General features: G+C 42.2%; 2 protein-coding genes across 3 annotated transcripts; both read left to right on the top strand.

Moving 5' to 3' along the window:
* Positions 1–418: 418 nt before the first annotated feature.
* LOC146691317 (pancreas transcription factor 1 subunit alpha) lies at positions 419–3,339 on the top strand. The gene is made up of 2 exons (XM_085435391.1): positions 419–1,283; positions 2,426–3,339. The coding sequence occupies exons 1-2, from the start codon at positions 704–706 to the stop codon at positions 2,461–2,463; spliced, it is 618 nt and encodes a 205-aa protein (XP_085291517.1). The 5' UTR covers positions 419–703; the 3' UTR covers positions 2,464–3,339.
* A 10,882-nt stretch (positions 3,340–14,221) lies between these two features.
* Positions 14,222–18,139, top strand: twist2. Of its 2 annotated transcripts, none has more exons than XM_085434682.1 (2): positions 14,222–14,696; positions 16,583–18,139. In XM_085434682.1, the coding sequence occupies exons 1-2, from the start codon at positions 14,285–14,287 to the stop codon at positions 16,588–16,590; spliced, it is 420 nt and encodes a 139-aa protein (XP_085290808.1). In that variant the 5' UTR covers positions 14,222–14,284; the 3' UTR covers positions 16,591–18,139. The 2 variants fall into 2 exon arrangements, with proteins under 2 accessions (XP_085290808.1, XP_085290807.1); XM_085434681.1 differs by having other exon boundaries at positions 14,222–14,812.
* Positions 18,140–22,208: the final 4,069 nt, after the last annotated feature.

Raw genomic sequence — 22,208 nt, 5'->3', positions numbered from 1 at the left:
ACAAATTACAAACCTATTAATGTGGCTGCTGGACCCAAATTATGTGAGACGAGTTGCGGTGATACCGTTGGAATATTTTTCGTCTCGCTGGGATCTAAGCCCAGTGCGTAAAAACGCGCAATAAACCCGAGGCCAAACAGAAAAGGCGCCCCTCTCGTTACATCTCGTTACATTCTGCGGTGACAAAGAGCTCTCATGTGTTTCTGACAGCGACGTTTGTTGTCAGCTGAGCTTTTAAAGGTAAAACAGTCTCATTCAGAGGTTGCCGGGTTTGCGCGGCCTGCTGCGCCACAATGCTCTAAACAAGTCCTCCAGTCACTGCTAAACACTGAGTGTCGTTCTCAATATTAGCGGACCTACTTCAGGGGAAGTTTATAATTAGACACGTGTTTTCTCCGCTTTTTGTCAGTTGGAGATCCACTGATCCCTCTGTAATTTGTTTTACAGCAATGATGGCCGTACAAAGAGGGGTAAGGAGTTCTTGAGAGTTCTCTTTCAGCCTTTAGAATTGGTCAGGGCGACCCGCCGGGAAGTATGAAGGCCGTGAAGTATTTAATCCAGGAGATGTGCCCATGAAGCTACCACACAACAGATTTGAGCAGGCAGGCAGGTAGTTATCAGACGTCTGTTTTCCTCTGTAGGGACTTTGTCCATCACCCCTGCACAGTTTATTTTCCCTGACAGGAAAATATCGTTTTAAAGTATGGAGGACCTACTCTTTGACTTCGACCAGGATGGCACGGCAGACTTTGCATTATGGGGGCAGATGGACCAGAACTTCCCGTTTCAGAGCCAACTGGACACCTTCCTGCTGGACTGCACAGCAGCCACTGGCCAGCTCTCACCCTGGTCCTCGTTCGGCTGTCAGTCCGTGTTCCCGGACGCACAGCTGACCTTCACCGATCTCGACCTTCAGTCTCCAGGCCCTGGCGTCTGTCCTGGGGGAGAGAGCTCCCCCACCGAAGAGTCTCTGGATGTGACCAAGCTCAGTGCGCGGACGTTAGCACCTCATCAGCCATACAAGGTGCAGCGGCATGCCGCCAACATCCGGGAGAGGAAGAGGATGCTCAGCATCAATTCTGCCTTCGAGGAGCTTCGCTGCCACGTGCCGACGTTTCCCTACGAAAAGCGGCTGTCGAAGATTGACACCCTGAGACTGGCCATAGCTTACATCGCCCTGCTGAGAGAGATCCTGATGTCCGGCTGCGACCCCAAATCCTATGTGGACGAGTGCATGAAGAGCGGCTACAAGAATCAAACCAACGCCATCTGGAACACAAGCGGTGGGCTGAGTGCTCCTTAAGCTCACGATGGTGTCATTTATAACGATTCAGATCCAGCCAGCAGAGAAGCTACTACTAATACTACTACTACTACTACTAATAATAATAATAATAATAATTGTAATAATAATATGTAATATTTCCACATGGTAAATCTAACCAGGGTCAGTTTGGTTTATAAATGACAACCTGTCCAAGTAAAAGTAAATCAAAGTTAGATCGAGTTATACATTTTATTATGATGATTTTATATTTAGACATAATGCTAAATGATGTTTACATACAACGACACCACATAGAGAAAGCCCCCCTACCTCACAAACTCATCGTTTTTGGTTTGAGATATATTTCGATTTAATCAAATTTCCCACGTTGGAACTGGATGAAATTTACTTAAATCCTACAGAGTCCTAATACAGTATTTATTATTATTATTATTATCATTATTTAATTTATAATTCAAACAAAAAATAACTAATTAAAACAGAGGAAAATGGCATGTATCATTAGGAAGCCGTTCATTAATCGTTCATCATATAACTGATATGCTAAACTGTGACAAAAGCCTGTTTTTTAAAACATTTATTTTACATTCAATTCACTTTTACATGAAAGAAACAGACCTGGTTCAATTCAAGTCAGTTTTACTATATTTATTTATAGCACAAAATCACAGCAACAGTCGCCTCAAGGAGCTTATAAAAACATCAGAACTTCTTTATAAAGATTGAGTTCATTTTTCCCCCCTTATTAGAATATATTGTAATATGGCCTCTTTTATACAATGCACAGTGAAAAGATCCCCTTTCAGTTTTTCACTGGGCTCTTAATGTAGTAGTTTTCTAATAGTCGTTCACAGTAATCCCATAAAGGAAATGTCATTATAAGCAACTTTCTGTGTGTTTAGCACAGACCTTTATCCCCAGGTGTGTTTCCTTGGGGCATTTGCTCTTAAATGAGCCTCATGTAATCTTAACTCAAGTAGTTGTATTCCTTTGCCCCCCTTTCACTTAATTCTGTGACGATCGTCTCTGAAGCCTCTTTTGTGGGGGTTAGGCCAGACCAGGACTTGTTAAACAGTCATTAAAATGTAACAAAACTTATGTGTTTGTCCTGCTTTTGTCTCTTTCTGCCCTTCCCAGACCTGACAGCCCGCCTCTCTTGGATAAAGTGGGATTAACGGAGGAACACGGGGCACCCTGAGCGTACAGGCTTCAGCGAGGAGGTGGTTCAGACTTTTTTTCCTCCTTCTCCTCTCACTGCATGTCAAGAACAGACAGCCAGCCAGCAGGAGAGAGTGTGCCGACAGACATCTGCAGACTTCTCACCAGGTCACACACCTCAGGCTTTCTTAGTCTTATCCACTACTTTGTTCTTGGAAGCTTTTAAAATTCTAATTTGTTATTGACTGGTAATTGAGAGCCATTGTTTTTGGGGGCAAAGACGAGAAAGAGGGTCGTCATTGTTGCCACAGAGAGGCACACTGGCACGAGACTGAATGGACTTGTAAAGGACTCATACTTCTGCACACGGTGCTGAAGTGTTTTCTGGACTCTGGCTCATTAGGCTGCGAGCTGATGTGTTAAAAAGAGCCTTGATCATGTAAATGAGACGATGGGCGTGAGAAGCAGATCGGTGCGGCGTGCTGTAGCGTGTCAGGTGCTGTTTCCAAACATGGCAATAAGGCCGGTTGTCATCTGTCATCTGTTGTGTTTATTTATTTGTAATTATTTCTTATTTATGACAAAAACACTCGTGGAAAATATCATCATGTAATTGTTTGCAACTTGGAGAATGCAGTGATTTTCAGGCTTTCTGTGCATTTTAAGTTACTCCATCCCGTGTAAATGTGTATTCTTTCTTTCCAGACAAGTGCAGCCCCATCAGTGGAGCAATTTTGTGTAGATGTGACACTGATCTCTACTTAAAGGCAACACATTACCTACATTTTCCACTGCGGCCTTCATGCACAGTTCAAGCCTGAACATTAAAACCTTTCAAAGACAACGAGAATAACATCGCTGATGTCATTACAGGGTAATGGTCTGCTGGGAAACCCCGGGTCCTGACAGTCATTTTGACACACACTGCAACACAAGTGCAAACTGAGCAGGGCCAGACAAGCAGCCTTGAAACTGACATGCTGGTTGGGTGTTAACCCCAATCAAATTTGTAATTCTTACTTCACTGTCCAACAGATGAGCTTTGCTTTGGTCCAGCATACAGCCAACCCTTTCTGTCTTACAGTGCAGCATTATGGCCCCATTATCAGGCTGTAGCACACCATGTAATGATGGTGCTCGGCTTTCCTCTCAGCAGTCCGCAGATGCCGCTCCAGGTGTAGTTAGATGTGTAAAACAGGCGAAGGGAGTCAACAACACACCCATTTTTCTTTTGCTCAGGCAATTCTAGTGCCAGTAATGGAGCCCATAGGAAACCATTACAAAGCAGCCCGGTTATGACAGCTTATGGATGATGTGTAGCTGAATTTCTGTTGTGGGAATTTTGGTCACAGTCAATTAAAATGAAGTCCCCAGTTGTTCTGTTAGACCGGTGAGATTCAAACCTTCACGTGGAAACGTCATTCACGGCACTTCTCTGTGCATGGAACGAGATGTGTGGAGCATAAATAATGCCGCGTTAGAGAAACCGTCCTGCTCGATAGCTTATTCTGTTAGGGAAGTGTTCCAGTGTTACACGAGTCATGTGAGTCGCATTTGTGTGCGGTGCACCTGCTGGACAATGCAAATGCACCCAAAAGCCTTGAATATTTGCCTGTGAAGAACAAGATTTGATAAAACAGAGAAGAAGAGTATAAATGAGCCCGTGACCTTTTGTAGTCGTACTGATAAGTCACCTTTGTTACCACTCTGCTGTTCGGTGACCCCTGGGTCCCTCTAGTGGTATTAGTTAACTAATTCTTTCCCCTTTTTGGTGTCCTGTGTGTGTTTTACTTTATTTTTTCACATTTTGTCTTCAGTGACATCATCTCCAAGGTTCCACTGTAACCTAAATATTGAGATAAAAAGGACTAAAAGCACTAAAAAGTTATACAGTGCATATTAAAAACAGATGAAATGTGTGCCAAATTAAATCAGATGAATACAAACAATCTTCCATATAAATTAAACAAGCATAAGTGGGATAATATTATCTGTAGAAATATCATTAAATAATGATAATTATGTCTCTTTAAGAGCTTAAAAATCTTTATAAAATAAACTAAACACTGTGTGACAGCCACAATGAAGAATCTGAGCTTGTTTTGTTAAAATGTGAAATTCTCACTTTGTGTCGTTATTTATGAACTTTCTTCAAAATACATAAGGATCTGGCTTATCCCCATTAAGTGACGCCGTGCTGCATTTTCAAATGATTGCACTTGGAGATCATCAAAAACAGCTCAGAATACCATTCGGATGAGATATGATTCAGCCAAGCGGAAAATTTTAGTGGCCAGAATGAGTAACATTCTTCCACTCTGTGGGCTGGATCGGACGTCTTCTCTTTTTTTGCACTGAGGTAGTTTATTGATTTAACATCCGGCAGTCTTACACTGACAAACACTGTGAGGCCATTCTGCCATCAGCCGGCAGGTGTGTTTATCATGTTAGTGTAACTGTGGAGTCTGGGTTGTGCGCTTGTAAATACAATCAGTACATCACATCCTGCTGGAATAATGCAGGTGTTTGTGTGAAAGACGCTCTGCAACAGCTCTGTCCAAAGGTCACAAATCAGGGAGAACAGAAAAGACGGACACGTTCTGAAAGTGGCCTTTTTGTTTGACATCCATCCGTTTTCTTACTTGTTTATCCAATTCAGGATTGTTTGACATACAGTCAATCGTACTTTACATGTAGCTAAAAACGTAGATCAAAATTTATACAAAAAAACAACAACATAAAAGAAATTCTTTCCTGCAACAACAGCTTGGACGTCTCATTTTGAAAGAAGTGGAAAGAGGGGGGAAAGTAAGCTATAGCATGCACTGAGTCAGGCTTGGGGATGACTTTATACATCACATAAAGACATAAATGTCAAGCTTCTGTCTTGAAATGTTTAGATTTTTATTTGCTTTAGGAGCATTCCTTTTTCCCTGTCCTTTTTTATTTCTTTTTGTATTAATTACTGTTTAATATTAGAGGGAATGCTCCAACAATCACACACGGGGAGTGAAAAGATGGAAGTGGAGAAAAAGCGCTCAGTGCATGATGGGAAGTTCCCTCGCAGTTGGAGCCTATTGCAGCCTAACTAATGGGTGGTTCAGGGTCACCTGGTCCAAGGCTTATACACAAAACTGGTGAGCAGCCCACATGTTACTCCTACAGAAGCTCCTCGGTCATGAAAAAACAATCCCACGAAGCTCCTGCGGCACAGTTTTCTGTGCTGATGTTAATGTCAGAGGTTTGGATCTGTGCAGTTATTGAGTCAGCAGGAGACTTTTAAGCATCATGTGGCTCAGCACTTGATGACTCTGTAACAATATGTGCTCTGCCACTTTGTGGCTGAGGTTTTGTGGTCCTTAAACCCTTTGACTTTGCAATAGTATGACTTACAGTTGATCTATCTAGAAGGGAAGAAATTTCATAAAGTGACTTATTGTAATGGTGGCATGCTATTATGGTGCCACACTCCAATTCAGCGAGCTGCTTAAAACAACCCCTTCTTTCACTAATGCTTGTAAAGGCGCGCTGCCTAGCCAGGTGCTTGACTTTATGCACATGTGGCAATGGGACTGAAAATCACCAGAATTCAAAGACTAAGAGTTGTAACATAATACTTTTGTCTATAAGAGTTATCACTCAGGAACCTTTGAAGCCTAATCTTAAAAGTAGAGAGGGCGCCTGTCTCCTAAATCCAAACTGGGAGCTGGGTCCACAGGAGAGCCTCTGCCTCCATCCTACTTTCAGAAACAAGGAACCACTAATAAGCCCGCAGGCTCTACTGGGATAACAGGGATAACTGGAAGTCTCATATAAATCATATACATAACAAAATTTCAAGAAGTGTCTCAATCTTGAGTAAAGTAAAACACATTCTGGACCACAAATCACTCCACATTCTCTATTGTTCCCTGATTGCACCGTATTTGAATTACTGTGCAGAGGTTTGGGGCAATACTTACAAATGTTCGCTATCATCAATCTTTATATTACAAAAAAGGGCCATAAGGATAATCCATAAAACTGGTTACAGAGATCATACAAATCCACTATTCTTAAAATCAAAAATTCTAAAATTCACAGATCTGGTTCATTTTCTCACAGCACAAATTATATATAAAGCAATAAATAACCTGCTTCCTGACAATATTCTAAAAATGTTTTCTAAAAGGGAACGGGGATACAATTTGAGGGGGGAATTAAATTTAAAACATCCTCGTATCCGTACAACATTAAAAAGTTTTTGCATCTCTGTGTGTGGAGTGAAGCTGTGGAACAGACTAAGTAAAGATATGAAGCAATGTCCAAGCATGGCGCAGTTTAAAAAGCGGTTTAAGGATATGGTTTTTACAGGGTACAGGGAAAAGGTAGAGATTTGATTGGGTGTTCTTGTCTAATATTTTCATGTGTGTGTGCATGCATGGGTTTGTTGGTATGGATATATATATATAATTGTAGGCTGTGTATCTTTGAGGTGTTAATGGGGTTATTGAAAATGTGTATATGTGCGTATGTGTGTATATACGTAGGTATGGATAGATAGAAACATATATGTGTATATATTTAAAAAAAAAAAAAAAAAATTACACATAACATATAATGTAATTACAAGGAGGTATTTCTGTAGTCTATTGATACTAGATAGTGGAAAAGGGGTGGGATTAAATAAGCTTATGCTTCTTCCTGCTCCTTTTTGAACATGGACGTTATTTGGAGTTGTGGTTGCTCGTTTTCCTTTTGTTTGCTTTGTTCATTTGTCTCTTTTAATTCTATTTTTTTTATACTTTTTCAACATGTTCAAAATAAAGATTCAATCAATCAATCAATCAATAACATGTTACTACGAGGTCTTCAAGTTATGATGTGAGGAGAAAGATTTTAGTAGGGCACTCTTTCTAGCTCCTGACAGTACTTTATCTGACGTGTTTTGTATTAACTCAGGATTTCAGGAAGCTTTTAAAACAGCCTCATAATAAGCAGTTGCAATCATCCAGCCTAGGAGTAATTCTTTCTGCATCACTCTGACATGGGATGTTTGTAATTTTAGATATTGCTCAGATGAAAGAAAGCAGTTGCTCAAAGACATATCCTGGTCAGCTGTTCCCATTTTACTAATGAAACTCTAGCAGAAAAAGAAGGTAGAATAGACGTAATACGGTGTAAAAATAACCACACGTGTTACTTAGATGAGGAACCATAGACTGTATGTAAGAGATGGACAGCGGGGGGACTCTTGTAGTGGTAAGAGGTCTTTGGGAAAATAACCCTCGGGTCTCTTGTTTCATGGCCTCAGGAGACGTTTTCGTGATATGCTTACGATCTCAATCGCTAGTTTCAAGTTTAAGTAAACATAACATGATGTTCAATTCATGCTATGAGTATCCAGTAGGATAAAGCAGGGTATGTTTCAGAGCACGCCTACTTTGTGACTTACAGTCCCTACAATATGAGCACCAACCGTAATAACGTACGTTTTCTGTGAGCTAAGATAGAGAAAGTAAAACAAAAGCGTTCAGTTTGATGTAAATAAATAAATATGACATCTAAGAACATCTGGGTTATTCTGCTAATTTAAAACCCGCTAATGTAATCCCACCCTACTACTCCACCATCAACAACTTCTATAAGCCAAACATCCGTCTGTCTCTAAATGCTGATTCCTCGGAAGCACCAGCACCGTGAGGGTCCAGTGTGTTGGCACTTTAATAGCTGTGAAACTTTGGCTAAATACCTCACCTGCTTTCCTCATTACAGCTCCTCTTCACAGTCCTGCCCTTCATGCTTCAGCGCTTTCACCCTCAGAGTGCGTGAAGGAAAAATGTGGTGTCATCTTTACAATGTGTCCCAGGGGCCCGAATTCAAGGGCCCTGAATGGGGAGGGGGGGCACACTAGTCCATCTAACAGCCGATCATTACATTTCACACAGCCAGTGAACTATTCCACTTTTGACAATCACTTTTTAATCACTCAAGCATCCCTCTGGCTGATGCAGAAGGACCCTGAGGGCAGGCCTGCTTGCCCCTGCTGTCAGATTTATCTGTGAAATACGAATGAAAAGGCAGATAAAGATGAGCTGTAGGAATTCTGCATTAGCTTTGGTCACATGTAAAAGATTTATTGTCCTTGAGGATCAGCTCTAATGCAGAGCGTTGGTCACACAGGTGACACTGAGCGGCAGCAGGCTGTAAACGCCACCCTCGTGTTGACATCCACCCAGCTTGTCCTAGCCCAATCAGCAGATCAAACAACACTGTTTGCCCAACCTTAATGCACTGCCTCCCCCAAAACTCACTGTAGCCTAGCCCAGCTGGCTGACACATCGCACTGCAAACTTGGGCCAACCATCGTGCTAACCTTGGCACTAGGGTCACAAGTGCAGCTCTAATTATTCTACGTTATTTGTGCAGGAGGCTGCCCCATCATCACCCCAGTGCACGGCCTTTCTGTCATTTGTTCAGCAAATTTACTCTGACCTGATCACCGCGACCCACCCCCTTTCCCTTCTCTCTGGCCTGGTTAAAGTTTAGATTCTGGAAGTTGTACATGCATAATGAATATAATTGTGTTATGGCCAACATAATTGCTCTGACAACTCTGTTTTTTGTAACTGTCAAGTCAATGAGTTGCATTTGAGTTGAGTGTGGCTGAACTTAGGGACCGTTACTTTGTGCCAAGAGCGTTCTCTTATTGGACAAAACTGATAAAATAAACAGCCTATCCATCTGAGCCCCCCTCCCACAACCAATCTGTGTATACATATATAAATACAAAGCTCAGGTGGTAGAGCAGGTCAGCCATTAATCACTGGGTTCAACAACTAGCCGAGTCCTCAAACCACACACCGAACCACAAATCTATCCTCTTGCCTGCATGGAGAAAAATGCGAGTCACTTTAGACAAAAAGCATCTGTGAAAATCTATTTTATTTTTAAATTATTTATATTTCTCAGCTTAATTTTGACTGACAGCATTTTGGAACCAGGGTACCTTACCTAACAGATACAGCATGCACCATGTGACTATAGATCATGATTTCTTTTCTTAAGGCAGCTCTCCCATAGGGTGTAAAGCCGCTGAAAGCTGCACTTCAAAGCTTGGCTTTTTCATCGGATGGCCATAATTCTGCAGGGCAGCCAGGCAGAGTCAGGTACTGCGTGCACAGGTTTTGGTGTGGGTGTGGGCTGATGGTGTGTATACGTATAGGCGTGTATTTGTGTCTGTGTAGGACAGGGGTTATTCTGCTCTATTTCCCCTTCCACCTCCAGATATCAAAGCAAACTCTAACAGTGGGGGTCTCTGGCATCCCGGGCCCCTTTCCACCCAGGAGACAAAGCATCGAGCAGCGAGTCTGCATCGTATTAAACAAAGTCTAAATGCTTCAAGCTGTTACACACTCCCCAGTGAAACCTTTATGAAAGGGCCCCTAATGCGATTTCAGAAACACCTTGTCATCAGCCCCGGGGCCGAGGAATGGTGCAGTGTGGATGTATGAATGAATGGGTTCTGGGCGTTACTGAGGACTCGCTCTGTGAGTGCAGGTGACCCTATGGTTTTATAGTCCAATATGTACCACTCATTGATATTACCTGTTGTTTCATTCACTGTGGAGGCCTCTGCTAAATACGGGCTCTTATTAGAAACAAGTGGCAGTCTCGTGCTTTCAAAGAAACGCAAGCCTGCGATTGCACGTTTGGGACAATGTATCCCTAAAGAAATGTTTTAGCAGGAAAGGCAGCGATGTGTAATTTTCTCTCCTTGATGCTATCGGCCTTTTGAAGTTACAAAACATGTCTTGTTGGTTTTCTAAATGTATTTGCATTCATTCGACCTTAAATAAGGACTTTGAGTAAGTATGACGCGCGAGTTCTTATTCGGAGCTGACTTGTGAGTCATATTTTCACAACTTACTGGAAGAGAACTGTGCAATAAAACAGACATTCATGTTTTTTTTCTCAAACTCTGGAAACAGACACGCTTTTACAAAACAGCAGCGGCAGAGATGGCTAACATTTGTTTTCTGTTTTGTTCCAATACTAATCAGCGGTGATCACTCATGTTCTTTTTGTCAATAGATAGCACTGACCTTTTGGAAATGTTGTACTCTTCTTTTTGCTTGTGGTCTTCACAGCCTGTTCGGAGAAAATTCCTTGTCGTTAGGTGCTTTGTGGCTGGTTCAAGTCGCAGGGTTGGATTCCTGTATAGATATGTAAAGGATTCCTCCAGTGGAAGCAGTGGTGCTACAAGTAGCTTTAAAAGCGATTGCACTCCTGGTAATAGACACCGTACTCTGTGCAATGAAAAGCAGCTGGGCCTTCCTCTGCTGATCTCTGGTTCATCTTGAATCACTTTCTGGCACACCCGCACGCGCAGATCCGCACATGTTAAGTGCACATATAAAAAGGCAAATGTGGATGCACTGATGCATGCCGTAATCAGGTGATAATGTAGACTGTACACGACTTTGCATGCAGGCCAAAGCTAGTTCCTCTTTCCAAGATCATTTGGGGTGAGACTTCACGAGTGTCTGGGGATGGCGGGATAGTGGTGAAGTCAAAGGTAACCAAATCTGTCAGACACACAGCAAAACTTCACTCATCGCAGCCTCTAACAAATCATCTCTTTCCTGACTTTCCTCACACATCCGTGACCCTCCACGTCAGATCAAAGTCTTCTGTGAATCATCACACGTCCGTACATTTGGCCTCTTTGTTTGCCATTTCATCTCTTTTCTTTCTTTTTCTTTTGAAACTGCTTTTGGTCTCTCAACACCTCTCACTCTCACTCCTCATCTCTGTCCTTTTCTGTTTATGAGGCGGTGCATGCAGCAGGGATGCATTTCTTGCTGCAGTGACAGCAGAAAGGCTCTGCGCTTATTAAGGCCTTGCCCTCGGCTCATGTGGAGCTGGTCTTAAAGGTGTCAGACGAGACAGAAGTACGTCATCCTGCTACGCTGAGTTACGGCCCAAGCTCACCTTTGATCTGAGAGGCAAGTCATCCCTCTCTCTCCCCCCTGTCTCACTTCATTTTACAGTATTTGGCTGTGTTTTTATCTTCCAAGAGCCAACAGCCTCTCTCGATGTCATTGAACACTGGGTGAGATGTATTTGAATTATGAATAAAGAAACAACACATGGTAACTAAACTACCTCAGCAGCACATCAAGTTAAAGGTTTTTTGATTAGCTGAATTATTTTTACTCTGTTAGTGTGAAAAGTGTTTTTGCAAGCTTTGCTTGACTTTTGAGTGGGCACTTGCTTAGCATTGCCTAGAGCACACAGTGGGTGGAAAAGTGTCAGCTAAGGTCCCATTCTTCTTCTTTTTGTGAAGTTTGTGTGTGTGTGTGTGTGTGTGTGTGTGTGTGTGTGTGTGTGTGTGTGTGTGTGTGTGTGTGTGTGTGTGGTTGAGAAGCCTACCTCATAGTCACTGCACAGGATCAGTCTCATACTTTGCAAGTCAACCCTTCTCCCAGGGGCCTCTTGCAGCCCAGCAAGGGAGCAGAAGGTCAGAGGTCATAATTGGGGGAAAGTGTGTGCAATTTTGTGCACGCTCCTTCAGGTGCATGTTCCCTCTTTCATACTTGCTCTTGTGCATATTCGAGCATTGCTTTCATATTTGCATGTGTGAAACATTTCCTTCTTCGTGTAGAAGCTGTATGAAGGAGGCCAGTAAAATGTGAAACCACACTTGGACCTAGCCCGGGGCATGCCACGGTCTGAATTAATGCATCTGGCACTACGTAAAAGTAGAGTGACACTAACCGTTACCGGTGACGCCTAAAACACAAAGCACACTCGGTTCGCATAAGCAACACCAAGTTCTCAGGAGTTTAACGTTTGCTTACTTCATACTTGAAACTTCACGGCTCCTCGTGCCACTGCCATCAAATTCAAACCGAGCATGTAATTTAACACAGAACAATAAATATTTTCAGTTCTGATATTTTATGTTGCCTTTGTACTATTTCAATTAATATAAATCTTAAATAATGGGCAAATCATTACATTCTGTTTTTATTAACACGCCTAACAGTCGAGCTGCTGTAACGTGATTATTTTCACACTTTGTGTGTGTGTGTGTGTGTGTGTGTGTGTGTGTGTGTGTGTGTGTGTGTGTGTGTGTGTGTGTGTGTGTGTGTGTGTGTGTAAATTAGCTAAATTGCTTGTTAATGATGTCATTCTTGGACCAGTTTGATTTTCGTTGGATTTACATTAGCAGTTAAATTTCTGTTTCTTTAATAAATACATGAACATCATGCAATACCGGTTATAAATATAGCCCCTGCTGCAAAAAAGTAAAATATACACGCTCTCGTTCATTAATCTTCATTAGGAAATGTTTTGTTTTATCTTCAACACAGTCTTGTTACTAATATTAGTCCAATTTCCTGTAACTAAGTGAAAGTCGGCTTTATCCCCAAGAGTCGAATAAAATGCATTTGATTGAAATAGAACATCTTATTTCATTCGACTGTCATATTTTTTGTCCGATCTCTTTTTTCAATAACAATAAAATAACTGGTTATATTTTGGTGCTTTATGGGAGCTGAAATGCTCTCCAGTCAGAAACTGATAACAAAGAAGTTAAAGAAATCTCCAGAGGTCACAGTCAGCTGATTTGGACAAACTGAGATTTTGGCAGTGGATAAATTCAGCTCTATAATATGAGCCACCTGTGCGCCGCTCTGTGTAGGGAAAACACGACGTGACAGATGAAGAGGTGGGCCGCTGACAAAACGCATGGAAAACCGTTCATTGGAGGTATCGGCAGAAACCGGAGAGCTCGATGGTTAGTTTAAGCCTCCTTCCTGTTTGACTTCCACATTATAGGAGCTGCGAGTGCGCACAGACTTGATTCGATTAAATATCAAGCGGATATATTTCCACCGGTCCGACGAGTCTGTGCGTAAATCGCCCTCCGCGGTGCGCATACTTTACACTGGCGTTAAAACTCTGTTTTTACGGTACACGGAAGGTTTGTGTGGCTGTAAAAGGCCTCGCAGGGAGCGACTGTGGCACAAAGCCTTCACTCTCCAAGAACAAATGGATTTTATACTGCAGTTAATTTGATAGTTTTATTGACCCTAAAGGCTCTGGCTCATATTTTACTTTAATTCAAATCCAGCGACCTTTTAAGAAATCTGGAAAATATTTTTATGAGGAAAGACTGTTATTGTTATTATCATTATTATTATTATTAAACTTTAACTTTAAGATGTAAACTAACTATAGATATATGTCAAAAATATCATTGCAAATATTCCAAGAAGAACGAGACAATTTTTTTCTTTTTTATTAAATTATTTTTTGTTAAATTATGAGTCATTTCATCATCTCAGTAAAAATAGTGAACGTAATTTTCTTCCACGTAAAGAAACTGTACTTTTTTTTCCTTCTAGGGACCACCGATGCTAAAAAGGGAAAAGAAAATAAGAGCAGAGTAAGTCGGTCATCCCTGGCCTCTGACAGTAAATACGAGTCTTGTTTAAGTCTTCTATGATACACGAAACCATGACTGGTCCCTCCCGCTTGCTGAACACCAAGGCGCACACTAGCTCCCCCTCCGCACCTCAAAACCCCTCCCCTTCCACTCTTAAACCTATTTAGCATCTGACGCCGGGATACCGTTTCCAAAAATATTGTAAGGAAAAAACTTCCTGCACGAGGAGAATCGTGCCAACCGCCACTTTGACCATAGTTCCTTCCAAAGTAAGACGCGCAGAGACCCATCTCGAAATTATTCCCCTCAGCTTCAAGGATATCTATACAATTTTTGTAACCACGGCTTCAAAGGTGGACAGCGTGTTTTCCTCTCTATTTCTGCATTTCTTCAAGAAAGAAATGGAAGAGGGCTCCAGTTCTCCGGTTTCCCCTGTGGATAGTCTGGTGACCAGCGAGGAGGAGCTGGACAGACAGCAGAAAAGCTTCGCGAGAAAGAGGAGGCACAGCAAAAAGTCCAGCGACGACAGCAGCGGCAGCAGCCCGGGTCCGGTGAAACGGGGGAAGAAGCCGAGTCCGAGCAGCACTCAGTCGTTCGAGGAGCTGCAGAACCAGCGGGTCCTGGCCAACGTCCGGGAGAGGCAACGGACTCAGTCTCTGAACGAGGCCTTTGCGTCTTTGCGCAAAATTATCCCCACACTGCCGTCGGACAAACTCAGCAAGATACAGACGCTGAAGCTGGCCTCCAGATACATCGACTTTCTCTGTCAGGTGCTGCAGAGCGACGAGATGGACAGCAAGATGTCCAGTTGCAGTTACGTAGCGCACGAAAGACTCAGTTATGCGTTCTCTGTGTGGAGGATGGAGGGCGCTTGGTCTATGTCAGCATCTCACTAGCACCCACAGACCGTCACTTCCAATGCCAAAGCGGTGGGTAGCACGAAGCCCGGAAAGAAAAAAGTCGATGATGTCAGTGTTTACAGCAGGAAAAAGAAGTAATAACGATGAAGGGCTCGTTTGTAAAGGCGCCGCTGTAGGCAGATATAACGCCTTATGGTAAAACGGTTATGAAGCGCATTATGGGAGTCATCCCCCAAATTCTGTTTATTTTCACTTTGAACTTTACTTAAAAAAAAGAGTCGTTATCAGGTGACGACTTGACCACGTGTCTGGAGGGAAACTGTAGCCAGATGTGTAGGTGACAGGCATCCAGTGCGTCAAACGTGTCTCCATCCCTTTTTTTAAATGTTCAAACTTTAAGCACGAGGCCGCAGCATCTTTTAAACCCTGCCTGTCCGCGCGCAAACTCTCGGGGACAGAATAATCCATGATATCAATTTGATGTTCCGAGACTTGAGTGAAGCAGAGGGATGTGAAAAATGGGCTCGTGTTTATTTGAAGGATTAGGCGGAGGAATGAATACAAATAATAGTTGTTTACATGCAGGCATTAAGTAGGTGCCACATCTGCTGCTCTCTTCTATTTATTGCCAAAAAATTAAGTTGTTTTTTTTTTTGTTTTTTTTAACTTTTGTAGTCCCTCTTATAAGGACCCTAGTTTTTCTTTTTTTTAAAGGGCCAAGACGCAGCTGTAGTGCCACTACGGGTAATTTATATCCACAACAGAGCGCCTTCCTGTGTGGAGACCGCAGGAATGGGCAGCTCCTGCGGCTGGACGGGGAAGTTCAGGCCAGTGCAAGACAACAAAAACAGAGCCCGCATTAACACGCAGGCTCGTTACTTTCTTCGGGCTTGCTTTGCTCCCTGATCTGGTGGACTGGTTACTCTACAGCTGACCTGCAGCTGGGACAGATGGCACTGTTTTGGAGGTTTTACTTTTAATTTGAGCTTTTTATTTTTATTTTAGCAAAGGGGTATTAAAGAGGGAGTAACAGTGACTCTATTAGTGATGTCAGTAATCAGGAATGCGTCTTGTTTTAGTCGCTGTAACCTTCCTTTAAATATCCGACAGGGCTCAGGGCCCGATGTGAAGATCGAAGCCTGTCCGGTCCTGACTGCTCCTCGGAGCTCCTCTGAATCTGATATCAGGCTCTTCACCGTGATTTGCTTTAAATTTGAAGGCGCATCCGCGACATGCTGGCTAGATTCAAAATATTCCGACGTGTGGCTTGATAGCGTTAAAAAGGCAGAGTTAAACCGGCGCTGGGGTTTCTCACGGGCTTCAGGTTTATCCAAAATATAGTTGGAATGAAAAGTAACAACAAACATTTTTTAATTTAGCAGCAAAATGAATAATTCACACCGGGCTGTGGACACACTGCGGGGCCTTTCAAAACAAACTGCGACCTTGGTGAGCCGCGTGATTTATTTCAATAATAACTCGGGGCTTAACTTTGCTCCGAGGAATTGGATTTTATTGTTTCAGGCTTGTCCACTAACGCCGAATTTACTCAGGTGCTTTAAAACCGAAGCCCAGAATAAAAGCAGCTGTGGAAGTACATTCGCATTCAAAACCACGCTGCTTCCCTGCCTCCATGTGGTTTTACTCAGCTCCGTGGCTAATAATTGATTCATTCATTAGTTCGCACGTGCTAATTGAGCCCTTACATGCGTAAAATACGCCAGATGTCCTCCCCCCGAAAAGCCAGAGCCGATAGATAGCCTGTCACTTTCCACACACGTGATCCCTCCTGATCAATAACATCTCCCCCACATTTCTTTCTCCCTGTTTCTTTTGCAGACTGTTAACTTCTACAAAGTATGAAGACCACAGGGATTATTGAAGAACCCATGGACCTCAAAGGCATGGCGCAGAGACTTAATGCGAGCCACAACTACAAACTCTCTGGGAGTGAGTGTGGATGTCGACCCATCGCACTGCTTCTGATCGTCCGGAGCAGTTTGTGGAAGAGAGAGCGGGGGAAGCAGGAAAAGAGCCAGAGCCCTGTGATGTGTGTAGGCCTAAAAGATGTTACAGCGAATAGCTCGGATTCACGGCCTGTATTCCACCAAAGCCATCCTTTAATCGTTTTTAGAAGTAAATATATTTTTGTGTTTTGTTTTGTTTTTTAAAGACTAAACCAAATTATAAATATATATAAATAAATGCATTTTGTAAATACTTGTGTAAGTACGCCTATAGCCTGTAAAGGGACCAATGCAATTTAGATTTTTTTTTCGCTGCATGGATTTAGTTCATCGACTTTCTTTAGCAAGTCTCCATCCAAACTCCGTCCAGTGTACATTTTCTTTGGTTTGTTTTGCTTATTTATTAAAACACGTATTTTTTGAAAGAAATACGTTCCGGTTTTTTTTTTTATTCGAGTTATATATTTTAGGCTAGAACATGTAGTTCTGCTGATTAAATTCAAATAAAAAATACATCAAAGAAATAAATATAAAATTAAAAAAAAAATTTAGCCAATTTTTTAGATGGGCGTAAAAGAATACGGCTCCCATGTAAACCACATTCTTTCCCTCTTTCTCCGCTGGGTGTGAGAACGTGCCCCTCCTCTTGTTATGGAAAGAAAACACCGAGAAAAAAAACAGACCATAAAATAATACAGCTTCATTAACAGTGCAGGAAACTCGAGCCAGTTTCAAACTGGGTCATATAAAATGTTTGTACGCTTAAATAACGAGTAATCATTTCAAATGGCGATGCCTTTGTGCTTCCTAACGAGCAGGGAGCCCCCAAAAAACCGCAGATAAGGACAATAACTCTGCCTGTAGTATGAAAAAAAAAAACCAAAGACCCCTCCTAAATGACTGAAGAAATTCCTTTGAATCTCCGCTCAGTCAATACATCCAAACTGTTTACATGTCGTTTTCCCAGACGTGGTTAGATGCAATCTAAACACTAAAAGGACCTCATTGTTAACGTGGGGCTGTTAGTGTAAATGGATGGCTGACTCTTTGTGGCTATTTCAGCTGTGTACAGTGCACTGTGGGTCTGCTGCTGGAATAACTGGGTAGCCTAATTTTATCAACCAGTAAAACAAACGCCTGCCCCCTGGTTTAAATACAGCACTTTCAAATTACTTTTTCCCGCACTGAACCGCCGGCTTCTCCGGTGAAAAGCTGTATAAAGAATCAGCGATCTTCACTGAGCTGGTCTTATAAAATACTTGTGTTACTAAATATTTAACCCTCTACATGAGTGATGCTGAGTCTGATTTTTTCTTAATGGTCTTTGAACGCGGCCTCAATTAGGAGCCACCTGCAGCCACCGTGGCTTTATCCTCCTGTAGGTTTGTGAATATGGTAATGCGGCACTCTGCCGTCAAACACTTTTACTGTTTTACAGTGTGAGGAGTCTGTGCAGCAGGGAGCCTCTTTTATTTTGAAAATCAAGAGCTTTCCATCACTTAGAAACCGAGAGTGACCTATATTTATTTCAACCTTTTAAAATAGATTGGTTTATATGATAAAGACGGTGTGACCAGTCCCAGTCTTACTGCTCGAGGAATGGCACGACCCTCCCTGCATGAAGGGTAAGGATCAGGCCATTGTAAATGTGGTGAATTTACACATGCTATACCTGAGCCGCATGGCAGCCAAAACACACTCACTGGAGTTTCTGTATAATAACAAGCGCATATTCCTGTGAGCTCTAACTAATTAATCTCTAAGAGTTTAAGCAATAATAGCCAGAATCCTTTTCTAAATCTTTCACAATGTTTCAAAAAAATATGAACAGACGCCACAGTGTGCAGTCACTTTTGGCATGGTGGTCTTGGACGTTGTTGTGCAGCCCTTCCTACCAAGGCCGGCTTATCCATAGGAGCCCGTTTGATACCTGCTCATTATCCCAGGCCTTCACAGCTGAGCAGCACAGAATCACCCGGGGCCACCGCTCCAGTGGTGCGAGAGATCCAGATGTTTCCCGTAAAATCAGACGGAAAAAGCTACAAAACTTTAATTTGCACTAAAAAACGGAATAAAGTAAAGGTTTACACTCTGTGTGCCTCAAACGGTATTGTGTGTTCGTCTGGTTAAGTAAAAGAAAAAAAATCAAAGGTTAACCTTTTACCACTTTGAAGGGTGATGTTGGCTCAACTCTCTCTCTCTCTGTGTGTGTGTGTGTGTGTGTGTGTGTGTGTGTGTGTGTGTATTTGTTTGTATGTGTTTGCTGGCAAGGCTGGAAGTCAGCTGTGTAGGCTGCCACTGAGGGAATACACAAAGCATTAGTCAGGCTTCAAATATGCCTCAAAGTTTTGAGCCATATCTGATTTTTCTCTTTAGTTCCCCTGTTGTGAAGGTTTATTTTATCAAGTTAAGACTGATGAAACGGGTGATTAAAAAGGTATTCTTGCTAAGAAATTAAACTACTTTGAGCAAGACAGCTCTTTATTATTCAGTATTTTATGCATACACTGGCCTCACTAGAGGAGAAAAATGCTTCATGCAAACACAACAAAAGCTGCAAACAAGCCACATAAAGATCCTCCATCTGTCATAAAACAAATAAAAATGAAACTGCAGGCGTTTCTTTCTGTGTTTATATGAACCGGTGCTGACATTATGGACATCTTCACTAACAAAGCAATAAACTGCTGTGTATAAGGTAAATGAGCAGAAGTTCAAATGCGAGGAGAGAGTGTGTGATAGTTTGAGAGTTCAGAGAAACCTGGCAGAGACTGAGCTGTCGAGGCTGCCCTGAAAAAAACAGAAGATTCTGGCATTTTTCTTAAGCTCGTCTCCACCTTTCCTTCATTCCATCATTTATTCAGGCGCCCTGAGATCCTACACAGAAGCATGTGCCTGCATTACTGTCATATCTCAGGCTCATATTCTTAAATATGAGGATTTTATTTCTTCAAAGAAGGTGGAAACTCAATATTTTAGATTTTTCTTAAGCAGCTTTATGCCTCTTACAGTCACCACACGTCGTCACTCACAGTCAGCTCCTTCCTCTTCATCATGCATCTGCTGATTGCTGATTATGCTGATTACACTAACAGAAAGCGTTTGGTGTATGGGATAGTTTGTAATGACTGATCGTTGAATTCCACCAGCAAACCCTTTTTTTCCCTCAGTCTGCTTCGATCCTGACCTACAGCCTCAAACTTAACAGACTTTACACGACACTGCTGAGGTTCATCCTCCATTAATCCTACATTAAAGGGCGTGGCACTCTAAAGCACTCCTAAGTATCCTCATAACCCCGATTTTGTGTGTCTGTCATCGGCCCTATAAAAAGAAAAGTTCACTGCATGCACATAGTTCAGGTCTCATACCTACTCTCTGGCATCTCCGTGCTTATCAAAGGGTTTCCTGCATTTTACAGCTCTGAGTCGTAGTGTGCACATCATCCTCTCATCCCCACACTGCTGCCGTTCACTGCGTGTCTCTTTGGGGTATTTTATTTCCCCATTTTGTGTGACAAACACATCTGCAGTGCAGTTCTGAAAACACCTTTCACTTCTGATTTGTGATGTACTAAAAAAACCCGATCTGATGCTGCTGCCACGTGAAAAAAAGACAACGTCTGATCTGTCATGTTGTTTTCGTATCTCTCTGTATGAGATTACTGTTGTTATAAAAACAGTGAAGGCAATCACACTCAGTTCTGGAAAGCAGAGAGACCAAATTCCAAATTTATGTGGAGGCAGATGCTTTTGTTGAAATCCTCTCTGGGGTATGAAGTGTTATTTAGGAGTCTTTTATGACAGACTGTCAAAACAAAAGCTTTTTTTTGGAGCATCAATTGATATCAGGTCTGGATTGCATTAAGAAATAAATGTGATCAATTAAGCAATAGATAAAGTATAATTGCAGAGCACAAATATGCATGCAGCTGTGGCCTGGAGCTGCATTATGTGTGTTTATTATACATAACCTCTGGTGTTCTCTAAAGTCCATCTGACCTCAGCTTATATGCATGCACACATATATATAAACTGCATCCATTTCTGACTAACACAGCCAACATCTTTTATTGTGCATTTAAATATGTATTATCCCTTCATAAGATTGAAAAAAAATTGTGTGAATCGTCACACCAAGTTAGAAAATATCCAACTTTAGCGTCAGTGATGTCAGCCAAACAATAATTGCAGCCTTGCTATCAGGTTCAGGCGAAGGACGGTGGAAGAACGAAACATTTCTTTAAGGTTTCACTGTTTTTTTTTACTCACAAACAAATACACACAAAAAAACACATTAGCTATAATAACAGTTGATCAATATTTCTAACTCACCCCATAGTGAGTTCGGCCAGACACCAACAAATCAGTGCTTTTGCTGGTAAACCACAGTTTACAAATATGAATATGTATAATTTCCCTTCACCGTGGCTGAGAGCCAGTAACGAGGCTGATAGCTGCTCACAGACAACGCAGTAAAATTTGATTTGTCTGCAGGCCGGGGAGGAGACGAGGGTCTGTGTTTGTAGGGTGATGTGCCCCCACCTTCCTTTGCGCATCATTAGCACTAGTGATGACTGCAGGGTCAGCAGGAGTCACCAGGTCACGCCACTTCAGGAGCCAACCTTCTCGTTTATTTTTCACTACATTCAAGAGAAATGAGAACTAAACAGCTAATATATTCATATATAATTTAAGGCAAAAATAAAATATTTACTCACTGCTTCGAAAACCCAAAAGGAATTTGTTGGTATTTTTTTCCACTCTGCACAGGCACCACTATAAACGCTGAGGTCCATCTGTAGGACACAGCGGTTAAATCCACATCACAGTTCAAGCCGTCTGAAGACCTGGAGACGCCGCTGGTGGCACGGCTTCAAACAAGCAACATTCGGATTCATGATTACGATTACTGTGGAATTAAAAACAATAGACAATAATGTTATTAGTAGCATATCTAGAGAACATTTGTAAATAATAATAACAGCATCAATTTTCTCAGTCACTTCAATGTCACTGCAAGGCGCTTAACTATATTTTGTAAGATAAAGACCCCGCAATTATACAGAGAAGACAAACACAATTTAAAAAAAAAACCCTATGTGCAAGCATCTAGCAACAGTGGGAAGGAAAAACTTCCTTTTAACAGGAAGAAACCTCCGGCAGAACCAAGCTCAGGGAGGGGCGGGGCCATCTGCTGGTTGGGAGGGAGGGAGACGGGAAAAGATGGGCTGTGGAAGAGCGCCAGAGATTAATAATAACTAATTATGCAGAAAGGTGTATAAACACACAGTGAGTGAAGAAGCAACAACCAGGGCATCATGGGAACTCCCCAGCAGCAATGACCTAAGTTGGTGTAACTAAGGGAGGGTTCAGGGTGACCCGATCCAGCCCTGACTATACGCTTTATGAAAAAGGAAAGTTTTAAACCTAATCTTGAAAGTAGAGGAGGTGTCTTCCAAATCCAAACTGGAAGCTGGTTCCACAGAAGAGATGCCT

The sequence above is a fragment of the Copadichromis virginalis genome, linkage group LG16 (assembly GCF_057382275.1).
Source record: "Copadichromis virginalis isolate Kocher_CV1m ecotype Utaka linkage group LG16, C_Virginalis_male_GT1.1, whole genome shotgun sequence".
In the NCBI taxonomy this organism is placed as follows: domain Eukaryota; kingdom Metazoa; phylum Chordata; class Actinopteri; order Cichliformes; family Cichlidae; genus Copadichromis; species Copadichromis virginalis.
Note: the sequence above shows the minus strand (reverse complement) of the source record. Positions and strands in the feature narration are given on the sequence as shown.